General features: G+C 34.8%; 1 protein-coding gene across 1 annotated transcript in view; it reads left to right on the top strand.

Annotated features, from left to right (window-relative positions):
- Positions 1-15,276, top strand: part of TLK1 (tousled like kinase 1) — a 137,940-nt gene that overhangs the window by 63,904 nt on the left and 58,760 nt on the right. The window contains exon 4 of the mRNA XM_026492580.4: positions 12,875-12,950. Coding sequence (XP_026348365.1) covers positions 12,875-12,950 — 76 coding nt within the window. The remainder of the gene's footprint in view (positions 1-12,874; positions 12,951-15,276) is intronic.

Below are 15,276 nucleotides of genomic sequence, written 5' to 3'. Positions count from 1 at the left end.
CCTTTAAAGTAGAGATGATAGTTGAGTTCTTAGGCTATGAATTCATCCCAGAAGACAAAGGCAAAGTTTGAGGAGAAGGCAGGCAGAAAGACTAGGATACGCTTTTGCTTTTGCATGGAAGCATAGCAGGTAGTTTTGTGTAGACATGAGGCAGTGATTCTTAACCCTAACTGCACTTTTAGATCACCTGAGAAGCTTAAAAAACATACCAAGCTGCCAACTGGTTTGAAGGCTTCTGGTATAAGTAGGCTATGCAAGAGTGGTGAAAGATAGGTAGGAGTCAGGGTTTGAAAGCCCTTGTGCTTCATAGTAAGGAATTTGGACTTGTTGTCTAGATAATGGAGAGTCATTTAAACAGGAGAAACAAAAGGCAAAGTAGAGATGAAGATGCTCCCCCAGTTTGTAGTGTAGAGGATAGAACTGAAGGGAATGAACCTAAGTTGGGAAGATCATTTTTTTAAGGAATATTGTCTCCTTTACAAAACTCCCAAAATAAAAATTTTATAGGAGGGACCAGAAAGAGAGTTTGCAGGGGATGAAGGGAGATGGCCATTCATCTTATTTTAAATGTTTTAGAGTGCCTGAAGGAGTTGGAAACAAGATCTGTGCGTGTTGTCTGCTGGCTAAAAGTCCAGATTATTTTATGAGGATAAGAGAAGGAGCCCATATTTCTTGGGTATCAGTGTTTTCCAGGTTAAAAGTTAAAATCTGCCTGATTCGCGTATTTGCAGTTCTTCTTCAAGGACCCATCTCTAACTAAGCACAAAGACCTTCTCTGCTTTCTCTAAATTCTTTGCATTTACCGTCCCCACTCATCCTTACCTCAAGATGCTAAGATAAATTTTCTTATAGCGCATTTGGAACTTATAATGAACAGTAATACCATAACTCTCCTCCACCTCTCCTTTTGGATGTCCTAGAATGTATTTTATCTTACTCTGTCTTATTTTATTTCATACTAAGGTTGAAATATTTGTGACTGAATATAAATATGATTGAATTATATCATCTTTAATAATGTTGGAGAAACACAGTTATTTGTACCTGTGTGCTTACATACAACATCTTACATAATAATGTTGGTAAAGCAAACACACATCAAGTTATTTTTGCCTCAGTTTAATCTTTAATATTCATCTTTTATAATTCTTCTATGTAACCTGAATCATTGATGTTGAACACTTTATATTTATTTATTTATTTATTTATTATTTTTTTATTTTTTTTAATTTTAAGATCTTATTTATTTGAGAGAGAGAGACCACAAGCAGGGTGAGTGGCAGAGGGACAGGGAAAAGCAGACTCCTGGTGAGCAGGGAGACCAACGCTGGGCTCAATCCCAGGACCCTGAGACGCTTAACTGACTGAGCCACCCAGGCACCCCAGTGTTGAACATATTAAGAGAATTTATTTCTCTTTCTAGAGCCAGTTTTTACCCCCTTCCTTTTGAGTAATTAATTACCACTTCTTTAACCCTTTGTCCACTAGCATTGAATTACTGTTTATTTTTGGTCCAAGTATATTTGATTTCTGAGATTTGAGGACTAAGGATTTTAATTATAGATACATGGAAGCTAGGATAGTTGTACATCGACACTTAAATTTAGATCCATTTTCAGAATTGTAATGATCGTAATGAGAGAAAAATATGATATGGTGCTTTGATTATCTTAATTTACCTCTAATGTTGATTAATGAAGGTCATTTTGTGAAAGTTCTGATTAGCTTTGTCATTTGAATTAAGTTTCTAGAAGTGATCTTGAAACCTAAATGAGATTTTTTTTTCTCATTTGAGTTGAAGTGATGTTATTAAAGATAGTTTGAAGCATTAATACTTTGTTCTGTTCTTTTTTTAGAAGAATTTTCAAAGGACCATGTTATGTGTGGTTTCTTATTTTCATATTTTGGAGGAAGTAGAAATTAAGAACACCAGGGAATTAGACCTAAAACTAGGTTGAACCTGACTTTAGAAGGGCATTATTTCCCTTTCTAGAATTAGTGATATTTGTTTATAGAGTTCTTTAATAGGTTATTTTTAACATAAAATCTCCTTTGTTGAAAAGGGTGTTTAAAAATTACACATACACATGTATAAATTGATTTAAATGGGTTATCTTCTGATATTAGTAAATTTGCTGAATTAGGAGAGTGGTAAGAGTATTTCCTGTTTTTAACTCGTTTCTACTCATACCCATTTCTACTTTTTATATTTACTTTTTGACCTCTTAATAATGTTTGGCTTAAATGTTTGCTCAGTGCATACTTAGGTATCCAAGATTGACTGGAAATTATGATTCTATTTGAAAATAGAGGTAATACTGACCTTAAATTTTAGGTTTTAGATAGATTTTTTTAAAAAAGTCTTTAAGGTTTTACTTGTCTATATGTATTTGTTATAACCCAGAGAGAGCTTTTTTTTTAATGTCTTAGTCTGAATACCCCATAAGAAAGATGAAAACTTGAAAAATGAATTTAGTGATGTGTAGTTAAGTATCCCTGAAAGTTACATTTTCATGCCTATTCCTCCCCTAGGTGAATTACCTTGTTTTTGACTTTATTCTGTTTAAATCTGTTCAGCTCCTCAAGATTGTTAGATATCTAGTGCCCTCATCAGTTTTAAGAAATACTCTTTTATCCTGCTGCCTGCATTATTTTCTAGAATGTTTTAGCCTGATAAGGATTTTGGTAGTATTCTACTTGATGGGTTCCTCCATCTTTTTCTTATCTTCGTGTTGGTAGTATTTTCTCATTACTTCTTACTGTGTTAGGTGGGCCAAACCAAAAATCTTACTATTACTATGTTAATTGTTTTACTGAGACATTGTATATAACAGTGTTGCTGTATATAATATATAACATAGGTAAAAACAATGTCCTCTTGAAGGAGAGTAATCTGTGTGCATGCAAAATGGTGTATTTTATAACAGTAATAAAGATATTTTCTTAGTAGAGGAGTTAAGTTTGTTTTTTTCCTCTCCCACATAATAATCATACTTCTAAATTATAAGCTTTAAAAGTTCCTGTGAAATACCTGGAATTACTCTGTAAAATTTCCTTTTATTTAAAAAGAGAAAACTCTATTTATTTAATTCTACCACTATACATTAAAGGACATGCTCTTATAGGAGCTATATTCATCTAAAAGTTAGAGTGTCTTACCCTAACATATGCTATATGATAGGGTTCGCAGCAAAGGAAGTGGGTCTGTCTTGGTTGAATATATATGTCCTTAGTCTCGGTCTGTCTTGGTTGAATATATATGTCCTTAGTCTCGGTCTGTCTTGGTTGAATATATATGTCCTTAGTCTCGGTCTGTCTTGGTTGAATATATATGTCCTTAGTCTCCTAGAAGGAAAAGTGAACTGGGAATCAAATGTGGGTCTGATACTGGCTCTTTGCCCCTCTTTCCATAAAGGTGGAGGAATATGTGTGTCAGAGTCAACTGGGAGGCTTTTTCAAAGTAAAAAGAACTTCCTGCTTGGAAGTTCTGATATACTCTGTGTAGATAATCTTTCGCTTTCTTATAAATCGTGAAATCTTGAAATAATGTTTTGTAACCCATAGCCGGCAAATAATAGCTGTTAAATGTTTCCCTTTATACAAGTGCATTTTAGTGTCAGTGGTTGGTTGTTTTTAGAACAAGAACGTTCTAAGCTGATTGATGAAAATAAGATTGCAAGAGAAAAACGCCAAGTCATTCTAAGATACTTTAAAAGTGGAACCTGGTATAGTGCTTGACCATATTGTATGCTCAGTAAATATTTGTTGAATGAATAAATCTAACATCACATCTTTGTAGCATACTATACAGGTAGTTTTGTGTCAACAACCACAAAGGATTCTTGCATATTCATCAAAGCAAGTTTCCTTAACCTTAACCTTATTGACATTTGGGGTTAGATAGTTCTTGAGGTGGAGTGGGGTTGTCTTGTGAGTGTAGTATGTTTAGCAGCATCTCTGCCTAACACATTAGGTATTTGTAGCACGCTCCCCCCCCCCCCAACTGCCCCTCCCTCACTTGTGACAACCAAAAGTATTTCCAGGTATTGCCAAATATCCTCTGCTTGAGAACCACCCCATTAACGAAGGAGAGAGAATAGTTTGAGCATGTTGCCTATGGAGCTAGATTACAGCTCTTCTAAGTTTCGCAGCTCCTAAGTATGGAAACAGAAGCCTGGAGAGGTTAATTAATTTGCCTATGGATAGTAAGTTAACAGTCAAAATTCTAATTCCAAAGTATCTGTTTTGTTTCAAAGTGATGCTCTCAACTACTGTGTCTACACTCTGCTCTCTCTGTATAACTACGATAGTGTGTAACTCATGAGTTAAATGATCCTAGCTAGTCTTTTGAAAAACAAATGGTATTCTTTTTTGGAAATATTTATATTTAAGATGATTTATAGTAACATCAAATTTGCCAATCCCAAGATATGCCTGGACTAACAGCATTTCACAAATATTTTATCTGATAAATGCGGCTTTTAGTCTGGATTTTAAGGGCAGTCAGCACAAGCTGATATTACTGAGAAATTTGGCTTCAGTATGTTATACTATAGTAGAGTTTTAAAAATATTAGATGTATTTTTATGTCAGCAGAACATAGTAGTATGATTAATTCTCATTTTCTAAAATAACTGAGTAACCATGACAACTCATTAGACTTCTTATATCCTAATGAGTTTTCTGCTGTATGCCACAATTTAGGTCTTTAATTTTTAATAGAAGATTATATTAAGAATAATTTCTTTTCTTTTTTTTTTAAGATTTATTTATTTGAGAGACGGAGAGAGTGCCCAAGGGCTTGTGTGTGGATGGGGGGAGGGGCAAAGGGAGAGACTCTGCCACAGACTCCTGCTGAGCTCGGAGCCCAGCATTGGGCTCTTATCTCACAACCCATGAGATCATGACCTGAGCCGAAATCAGGAGTCAGATTCTTAACTGACTGAGCCACCTAGGTGCCCCAAGAATAATTTCTTAATTTTAGACAATTTCCAATGTGGAATATGCAGGACTTCTTATTGTATATATAGGTTACCTACTGCTAATACACTGGCATCACTTTTGGGCTCTTTTTTTTTTTTTTTTTAAATGAGATTTATTTATTTATTTATTTATTTATTTATTTATTTATTTATTTGGGAGGGAAGAGAGAGTCTTAAGCAGACTCTGAGCTGAGCGTGGAGCCTGACATGGGGCTCCATCTCATGACCCTGAGATCACAACCTGCGCCTAAACCAAGAGTTGGACGCTTAACTGACTACACCACCCAGGCGTCCCTGGAGCTCTTTAAAAGTAAGGATTCCTTTGGTCTCTCTCCAGAGATGGTTAAATTTGGAATGGAGACTTCAGCATGAGCTTTAAATAAAAGCTTTGTAAGTGATTATGATGTATTGTAACATTGAAAATCCGTGCTAATATTTGAACGATAGAACAATTTCTTTTAAAAAACAACTCACTTTTTTGGGGTTATAAATGTATTGCTATAGAGAATAACAATGGGATACCACTTTTTTTTTTTTTAAACACATCAGGTAGACAGATATTTAAAGGTTGGTGGGCATTCTCACAGTGAAAGTGTAGATTGATACTGCCTTTGAAAATGTACTTTGGCAATACGTTTAAAATTTTTAGTGTGCATATTCTGTGACACAACATTTACACCTAAAAGTGTCTGTCCCAAAGAAGTAAATTGTTTTAAGGATCTAGGGATTCATGTTCAGGGAAATGTCTATAGGGATATTATACAGGAGTATGTTTTATTCCATCATGAGTGTCACACCGGGAGAAAAGTTGTGAAATCACTGTTCTAAATTTTACTATTGTAAGTACTCTCAAAATGCCAACATTTCCAGAATAAGTTATCTTGAAAATTTGCTTTTTCCTCCAACAGCAGTTGCTCTATATGTCTGTTTTATTCTGATTGTATGATTTGAAAACTTAAAAGATCATATGAATAGTAGAGAAAGTCCAACTTTATTTTCATTTTTGGTTTATACTGTTCAACAAATAAAGCCTTAAAGGGAAAGCCAGAGAAGGGGAAAATGCCAAGAAATAGTTACGCTTTGTAAATTGTAGGAAAATGGTAAATAAATTTGCATTTCATCAATATTGAAGACTTGGTATGCTCCTTTAAACATACATGAATGCAAATTAAAATGGGTCCAGATGATAGGCGCTTGAGAAGTCAGGCTGTGAGGATGGCAAGTTAAGGTAGCTTTTAAAAATTGAGAGTAAGGGGCGCCTGGGTGGCACAGCGGTTGGGCGTCTGCCTTCGGCTCAGGGCGTGATCCCGGCATTGTGGGATCGAGCCCCACATCAGGCTCCTCCACTAGGAGCCTGCTTCTTCCTCTCCCACTCCCCCTGCTTGTGTTCCCTCTCTCGCTGGCTGTCTCTATCTCTGTCGGATAAATAAATAAAATCTTAAAAAAAAAAAAAATTGAGAGTAAGATTGCATTAGTCTTAACAGTTCTTTTAGGTGCTCATGTGCTTGTGGATATTGTCTATTTGTGAGGGGAGTAAAAATCCTTCAGGCTTTTAAAAATGATGTGAGCTGGTACAGTAAGACAGCATACATTTTTGTTGGGTAGTTACCCAACTTTGTCTTACTGGCTCTCTACCATGTTTGATAGTACATATTATTAAATAATAAAGGCAGTACAGCAGAAAATAGGCTACACTCAGAATTGCTGATGTGTTAATTGGATTTACTTCAAACAGCAAGGAAGTGCTCTTATTTCATGATAGGATCCCAAAATGTTGCATACATGAACTTTTTATAGTAAATATTGAAATCAGCAATGTTAGCAAAGATCTTCTTTTAGGTGTCAAAGATTCAAGCAAACATTTCCAGATAACAATCGTTCTCCATATTAAAGTTTTGACTCTTGGGCAGAGACAGACTGTGAATTTCAGGTCCTGCCAGCTCAAAATCCTTGAATTAGGATGTACATGTTTCATGATAGTTTTATCTAAATGTAAATTGAATGCAAAGCAGCAAGGAAATTTTTACAATAGAATTTTAGTTTTCTTACAGTGCATTATTCTAACCAAATTTTTATAGCAAAAGGGTGGGAGAAACAGTATCTTGTACATTTGATATTCTTGAATAGAACATCTATTTTACATTGACTATTTTTATAAAGCTCCAGATTTCCTTTCTAGTTCAGTGCTGTTTTGATATGTGCCATTAAAGTAACAGATTTCTCCAGCGTTTTCCTTTCTTACATATAGTTCAACAAATTTTGCCTAGAAATATGGAATAAAATTGAACATTGGCATTGCCAGCTTCAGGCAAAAAAAATGTGTCATGCCATTTGTTCAAAGTACAGTGACCTTAAATTTGATACCTGAATAACTCTATGAATCATGGAAATAGCCAGTGAGTTGTATTTTTGAAACTAGTCTGTAGCTAAATGAATCAGTTGGAAAAAATACATTCTGACAAGATGGAAGATTGAATATTTTTTATGGATATTATTTAATAAAAGTAACTTTTCCTTCTGTTTTTTTAAAAGATTTTATTTATCTATTTGAGAGTGAGAGAGAGCGCGAAAGCGGGCTTGCAAGCCTTGGGGGGAGGGGCAGAGGAGGAGGGAGAAGCAGGTTCCCTGTTGAGCAGGGAGACCAACGCGAGGCTTAGTCCCAGGACCCTGGGATCATAAATTAGCTGAAGGCATACACTTAACCAACTGAGCCACCCAGGCACCCCACTTTTCTTTCTATTTTAAAGTATTTTCTCATTTAATGGGAAAAGATTAAATATATCTGTGTCTATTAACTGTAGTAATTTTGTAGAGATGATGATCTCTGACTTTTCTTTTTGTTGTCCAGTCAGAGCTGATGAATTCTACTTAAGGTAGAGGTAAAGAATAACTTTTAATATCCATTCCCTCCTCTTTCGTGATGGTATCTCTTCACATACTGTTAAAATTTCCTATAATATATGCCAATAATTTTAAATATCTCTTTGGAGGCTGATAGAGGTGGGTGTCTGTTATCATGGCACAATCCATATTGATTTCTCTCTCTCCTTCTGTGACAGTGTTAAAAGTGTAGTTTTTTTTATATTTTGTCTTATTTGCATTGAAGAAACACATTTATTTTTACTTTAAAAATAAGGAGCCAGATAAAACAAGATCCCATATTGGATTTGAAAACCTCGTTTAATAATCACTGGCTTAAATTCTAAATAAGATAGAAGCATTAGTTTAATTATATCACTATCACCTCTTGAGTCCTTTAGATTTGTCTTTGTTTTTTGAACATACTTTTCAACTGCTAGAAAATACCATGTAAATTCTCACTAATATCTTAGAACATTTAAATGCCAGAGTAATCATTGAGATTTTGGTATGATTACAAATGAGCATTTATAAAGCTAAATTGATTTGAATAGCACCACTCTCTCCTTTAATCATTTTCTCCTAACCACTGTTTCATTGTATGACATAATTCTTTGACTTTTTATAATTGCGGTATTCTTTCCACCTTTACTTTAAAAGCCAAATCAGGGGCACCTGGGTGGTGCATTTGGTTGAGCATCTGACTCTTGGTCTCAACTCAGGTCATGATCACAGTCGTGAGATGGAGCCCCGCGTTAGTCTCCATGCTCAACGTGGTGTCTGCTTGAGATTCTCTCTCCCCCTCTGGCCCTCCCCTAACTTGTGCTCTCTCTCTCAAATGAATAAATCTTTAAAAGTAAATAAAGCTATATTATATTATTTTGCTTTCCATATTTATTTTGCCTTCATTTTCTGGTCAACTGTAATGCAATAGTCGAGGGAAAAAAACAGAGAAGAAAAGAAAGAAATTACCGCATCAGCTAGAGTAATAAACTTGAAACATTCTGTAAAATAAGCGATATGCGCAAATTTTACACCTTGTGCAAATGCAAAGCTGGCCTGGTTGATGACCCTTGGATTCTCTAGGAAATCACTGGTCAAGATCAGTGGTTTTTCAAATCTCTTTTAAGCCATAGAACTCTTTCTTCAAAGTAAGTCTAATATGGAACCTCAGTGTGTTAAAATGAGGGATGCTGTGTTTGCAAGCACGTAGGTGGTGATAGGATGAGGATGTGTCTTTGATAGGCTAGAGCCTTAGCTCAGCCACCTGCTCCTTCCTTCCCTTTTCCTCTTCTTTAATGTCTTTTGAGGCACAACCTCCTTTCCTAAGGTATCTCTGGAGTACAGTTTGAAAATTGCAGATAGCAGCATTCTGAATTTTTCTTCACGGATGAGCCATTTTAGAGATTAAATATTTGGTATATTTCTGCATATCCTAAATCCCCAAGGTTCTAAATTCCCAAAGCCATGTAGAAATGAGTGACTCAGGAGAATTGTTAGCAGTAACCTTCACTGAGAATTTTTGTTTGTTTAATATAGGTATTGTTCAGATTTAAATTTAAAACCAAAAAAAACTAATGCACATTTTCCTGAGGTTAGTGATATAATATTTAGGGCCTAGACTGCTGGTTCTGTGGCTTATGGTTGAGGAGAGTTGAATGGGACCTTAAAGAGGAAACATTGCTTATTTTGCAAGCCCTACAAGTTATTTATAAGCTGTTAGGGAAGAAACTGCTAATCATTTAACGGGTGACACATGATTGAAATTTTGAAATAGGAAAGTACGCAGGTATTTGGAATAATAGGATAGCCATTCAGATAAGAAAATTTATTGGGTGCTTGCTGACATTTATAGAGTACATAACTGTTCCAGATGGTGTATTGTGTTTCTGGTGTGTTTCTTGCTTAATCCCCACAATCCTATACCCATATTACCACATTTAGAATTGACGAGAATAGGGTGTCTGGCTGGCTCAGACAGTAGAGCATGTGACTCTTGATCCTTGGGGTCGTGAACTCGAGCTCCATGTTGGGCATAGAGACTATTAAAAAAAAAAAAAAACTGCTTAAAAATTTGGGTCTTGGATTAAATAACATGAGAGTTATGGTAAATATGGACCCAGAGTTTGATTCTTAGTCTCAATCGGTGCTTCTTCAAAGACCCATGGTACTTGGTTTTTAGGAAATTATGGTTATTTTGGGCTGACAGAACAAGTCTAAAATAACCTGGGGTGAGAGTGAGGAATGAGGTGGTAATACTACGACATGGGTGAAAAAAGATTAGGGTTTATAGAATGGGACAAAATATGGTCTGTTCGTAATAGAAATGTTTACTTTTAGGGGAATTTACTTATGTCTTGGTTTTCCTTTTTTGTTTTTTATTTTGTTTAACTTTTCAGTTTTTTATTACCTATTTCCAAATTCTTTACCCACATTAGTCATATAGCCTTAGAATTAATTTTAGTCTTGTCATCCTTTTTTTCTCCCCTCCTTCCTCAAACTCTTCTCTGGTTTTAAAGGAGGTAAACCTGTTGCCTTTTTGAGTTTTTTTTAACTGTAATAATTATGCATTTGGGTTTTTTCGTTTATTGTTTTTAACAAAATGACATTTCACTCGAAGGACTGTCCCACTTTCCCATTGTATCACATTTAAAATTCAGGTAGGGAAATTTTGCCTCAAAGTTTTTACTTAAGTAATCTATAGGTCTTAAAAAAAAAAAGACCTTAAATATCTTCTTCAAATATATATCCAGTACAGTGTTTAATGAATGTTACTCCAGATAAGTTTAAGAATTTCTTCATACACTGTAATTTTTCATCCCATTCCCCTTTTGGAGATAGCCACTGAATGTTAGCATTTAGAAGCTTTGTGATAAATAAATCTAACTTTGTTTACCCCAGTTGAACCATCCTGCTGTCCTCTGCATTTAAAATGTAGCTTCTCAACCTAACTGATCCAGTGTTCCTTGGAATATATTTTAGAAAAAGATATGGAACTATTTAGGTAGAAAATGTTTCCAGTGTAACTTTCAGAATTGTATTATTCTGTGTGATTTTTTGTTGTTGTTGTTTATTCAAAAGTAACTAGTTAGGATTTAAGATGGAATTCCCATGGGATCCTGCCATGCTTAAAAATTAGTTCAACATTAAACTGTTGTGAAAAACCGTATTTTCTTGATCTTAAATTACATTTTTTTAAAACATAGATTAAGGAAGTATGTGAATATATGTTTGGGAATCTCTTTTGTTTTAAGAAAGATTTTAGGGTTCTATATAAAAATGTTAGGTTAGAATTTTTAATTTGGTGTTGTTTTTATTTTGAGGAAAAGAGAAGATTAGTTATTATTTGTCTGAGTCTGATAACTAATGAGCTATTTACCCTAAATTGCTAGTACATCAGTGTACCTCCTGAGTAGATCACCAGTTAGGGTGGATTTCTTTAAGATCTCTGCTTTGTGTTATGACAACATTTGGCAGTTTATTGGACATAATTCTATTTATAAACAATAAAATTTTGAAATGTGAAGTTGATGCATTCAGTTCTTCACATAGGGCACGTAGCATGTCATATAGAGATAAAAAGAGCATTTAGGACTTGGAAATACAGAACTGAATTTGATTTAAATCCTGGTTACCTTGAGTAAATTATTTAATATTAATGTATTAAGTGATAACTGTATGCTAGGCATGAGGAAATGGGAGGGTGAGATGTGAGATGATAGAATTCCTGTTGTTAAAGAATACAGACACTAGAACATTCACTTCATCTTCTCTGATCTGAATCTGTTATCATGTTGACAAACTGGGGTGAGAGAACTTAAAATCCCCATGATCATACTGAAGAGGAATCATAGATGCTCAACACAAGTTAGGTTATGTGTTGTCACTGATACTGTTTAATCATAGACTACTCAGAGACGACAAAATATGGATTATTTCCCTTTCTTGTTTGGGGACTGCATTGCCTTTAGAGATTTATTTTAAGTTGCCTTGATGTTTCATTCATTCAAACATTCTCTGTTCTGCCACCAGACATACTTGCCAAGCTTCTAGAATTTGAGGGCCTTGTGCCATTGCATTGTGCTTTTTGCTCTTAGTTTTAATTTTTAACCAAGCACAACAGTTTGTCAGACTCCACAAAAATTACTTGTTATTTTAGCCTGATGAAAATGGTTATTTGAGAACAAGCAGTCATCTAGGGTTGGGGATCTGCAGACTTCTTCCGTAAAGGGCCAGATGTTTTAGGTTGTGTGGACCATATAGTCTCTCTGGGAACTAACTCTGCAGTGATAGTGTGAAAGCAGCCATATCAGTACATAAATGAATGAGTGTGGCTGTGTTCCAACAAAACTTTATTTATGCACACTGAAATTTGAATTTCTTAAAATTTTCATATCACAGTATTTTTTAATTATTAAATTTTTCAGTTATTTAAAAATGTAAAAGTCACGCCTAGATAATGGGCCTTACAAAAACAGGTGGCTAGCGAGATTTGGCCATTGGGCTGTAGTTTGCTGCCCCCTGATTTAGAGCATAATCTATGAGTTTGCTGTAATTGTTAGATAATAATTGTAGGGATTGTATATATATTGGGGTTTGAGTTCTCCGTTTATTTTTCATCCAAGTTTACTTTTATAGACTAAATATGTGTGAATAATAGAAAACTAATAGGAAAAACAGAAGGTTTTTTTCTTTACTTGTTTTTATTGTTTTTTTGCCCATCCAGTTAAGAATTTGAAGGGTGCTTTATAAGGTTGCTTACTCTCAGATTTTTCATTCATCTCAGGTCAAATTCTGTAAATGTGAATTTCAAGTAATGTGTCCAAGGACTTCTATACTTTGAATATTTAAAATTTACGTAGTAGGAAATTCTATCTTTTAAATTGTATATAGGTAACTATACATTTATATCGCATGAGCACTATTGAACAAAATAGTTTTTGTTTTGAAAATAAAAATAATTTTTATACTGACTGTAATAATTATGTATGTAAAAACTGTAACTTTAAATTCTGTTAACTTGCTTTCTGTAGACACCAGAGAAGAAACAATCGGAATCATCCAGAGGAAGAAAGAGAAAAGCAGAAAACCAGAATGAAAGTAGTCAGGGTAAGTGAAGCAAAATCTTTCAGAGCCAAATAAGTATTTATAATTAATCTGATTTTTAGTCAATTAATAACTTAACTGTAAAAATAATATTGTGTTTTTATCATTTCTATAGCTGTTATAAATTTATGCGTTAATAATAGTTTATAAATGTACTTTCTATAAGAAATAATAATAATATGAAATTGAAATCTTTTGTACCACAGGTAGTGTATGGTTACTGTTTGTAGGCTTTTTGACATTTCCTTTGTTTGTTTGTTTGTTTGTTTGTTTGCTTACTTACTTACCTGAGCATTAGAAAGGCAAATATCCTGTCCAAACCTGGCAAACATTACCTTATCACCTCTCATTTTTCTTTATCTGAATTACAGTTTTGAAATGGCTTCTTGTCTTTGAATAAGAACTTTAGATGTCACTTTAAAGTGCAGGTACTGAAAGCTTGCTTATTTCTTTTATTTAAAAAAGAAAAAATGTATAAAAATGATTGAGATGCTTATTAAAGCATCATCTTTTTCTTTCCATACCTGTTCTTCATTCTTTCTTGCATACCTACCCTTTGTGATATAGGTTAAGAAGATGATTTTCAAGTCATCTCCAAAACTCTTACAATGGACAACAAAATAGTATTGTCATTTAATTTGCCTGCTCAAAATTAAATACAATAAATTGGTTCTTAAGTCATATATAATGACTTTATACAGATGATTACATGTTTTAGAGCCACTCTTTAGCTTTAAGGACTAGGGCCAGGAACCCATGGCTTACTAGTACTTACATGTGGCACTGGCATCAAGGAATATATTTGCAGCAACTGTCTGTGTGGAAGGAAGAAGTTAAGTCACTCTAGCATCTTTCTGTAGATGTGTGGTACTTTGTATCTCAGTCCGCTCAAAGCTCAATTTTGGTGCACTGGGTTGTGGGTAGTGGACTTGGAGCTTTATTTAGTGTAAAGCTACATTAGTTATGATAGTTTTAACTTTAGATTTAAAAACTCACTTAAAAGCAGGTCCCAAATTAGGGTGGGACTTCTGGGTTGGTTGGTTCAACCTATGTTTTTAAGAATCCATGTTTATTTCTTTATGTTTATTTCTTTGTGGTCTGCTATCCACAAGAATTACCTGTTTTTCTTATGTTTTTAAAATGGTTGCCAATTTTGACTGGATTTACTTGTTTGAGCTTTCACACTTGTATTTGCTATAGAGAGGTTGGCATTCTGTTCTCCCCCCTCTTTTCTTTGAAGGTGAGCTTCTTCAAGTCCAGAGCAAACCTCTCCTGTAATCTTGTCAGCCAGAATTGAGTCATGAGTCCATTCATTCTGTACCCAGTTATGTCCAACAGATGTACTATTACCCTTAGAAAAACCAGGACCATCTCTGAAATTGAAAGTGGGTAAAAGTTCCTTTTAGAAATGTAGGCTTTGTGGAGAAGGGATCATTGATACCTGAACAAAAATGGATTTCTGGTCAGGAGGGGAGGGGAATGAGGATGGAGGCCAGATAGGAGTTAGCTTTCCCTGATATTACATGTGGTGTGTAGGGGGAGGGAATGTTAACAGAGCCAAGTTTGTGTTCAGTTAGGGAAAAAGAACTAGGGACATAGCTTCTGGATGGGCAACCAAAACCATCTCTATCTTCATTAAAGAATAGCATCTTCTTCAGAATCTGCAGGAGAGTTGTTATAGGCGGAAGGAAAATTCCTTGGCTTTATAGGCATACCTTAGAAATATTGCAGGTTTGGTTCCAGACCCATCACAATAAAGCAGGTATTGTGGTAAAAGAGTCAAATGAATTTTTTAGTTTTCTAGTGTATATAAAAGTATGTTTATACTGTAGTCTGTTGTGTGCCAATGGCATTATGTCTAAATAACATCATACATAACTTAATTTTAAAAATATTACTTAAGGGGAGCCTGGGTGGCACAGCGGTTAAGCGTCTGCCTTCGGCTCAGGGCGTGATCCCGGCGTTACGGGATCGAGCCCCACATCAGGCTCCTCTGCTATGAGCCTGCTTCTTCCTCTCCCACGCCCCCTGCTTGTGTTCCCTCTCTCGCTGGCTGTCTCTATCTCTGTCAAATAAATAAATAAAATCTTTAAAAATATATATATATATTACTTAAAAATGCTGTCATCTGAGCTTTTAGTGAGTTTTGCGATCACTGATAACAAATTGCCATAACAAATACTATAGTAATGAAAAAGTGTGAAATATTGTGAGAATTACTAAAATGTGACACAGAGACATGAAATGAACAAATGCTATCTATTGGGAAAATGGTGCCTATAGACTTGCTCAATGCAAGGTTTCCACAAACCTTCAATTTGTGTTTAAA

Source organism: Ursus arctos, unplaced genomic scaffold (genome assembly GCF_023065955.2).
Source record: "Ursus arctos isolate Adak ecotype North America unplaced genomic scaffold, UrsArc2.0 scaffold_1, whole genome shotgun sequence".
Lineage (NCBI taxonomy): Eukaryota > Metazoa > Chordata > Mammalia > Carnivora > Ursidae > Ursus > Ursus arctos.
Note: the sequence above shows the minus strand (reverse complement) of the source record. Positions and strands in the feature narration are given on the sequence as shown.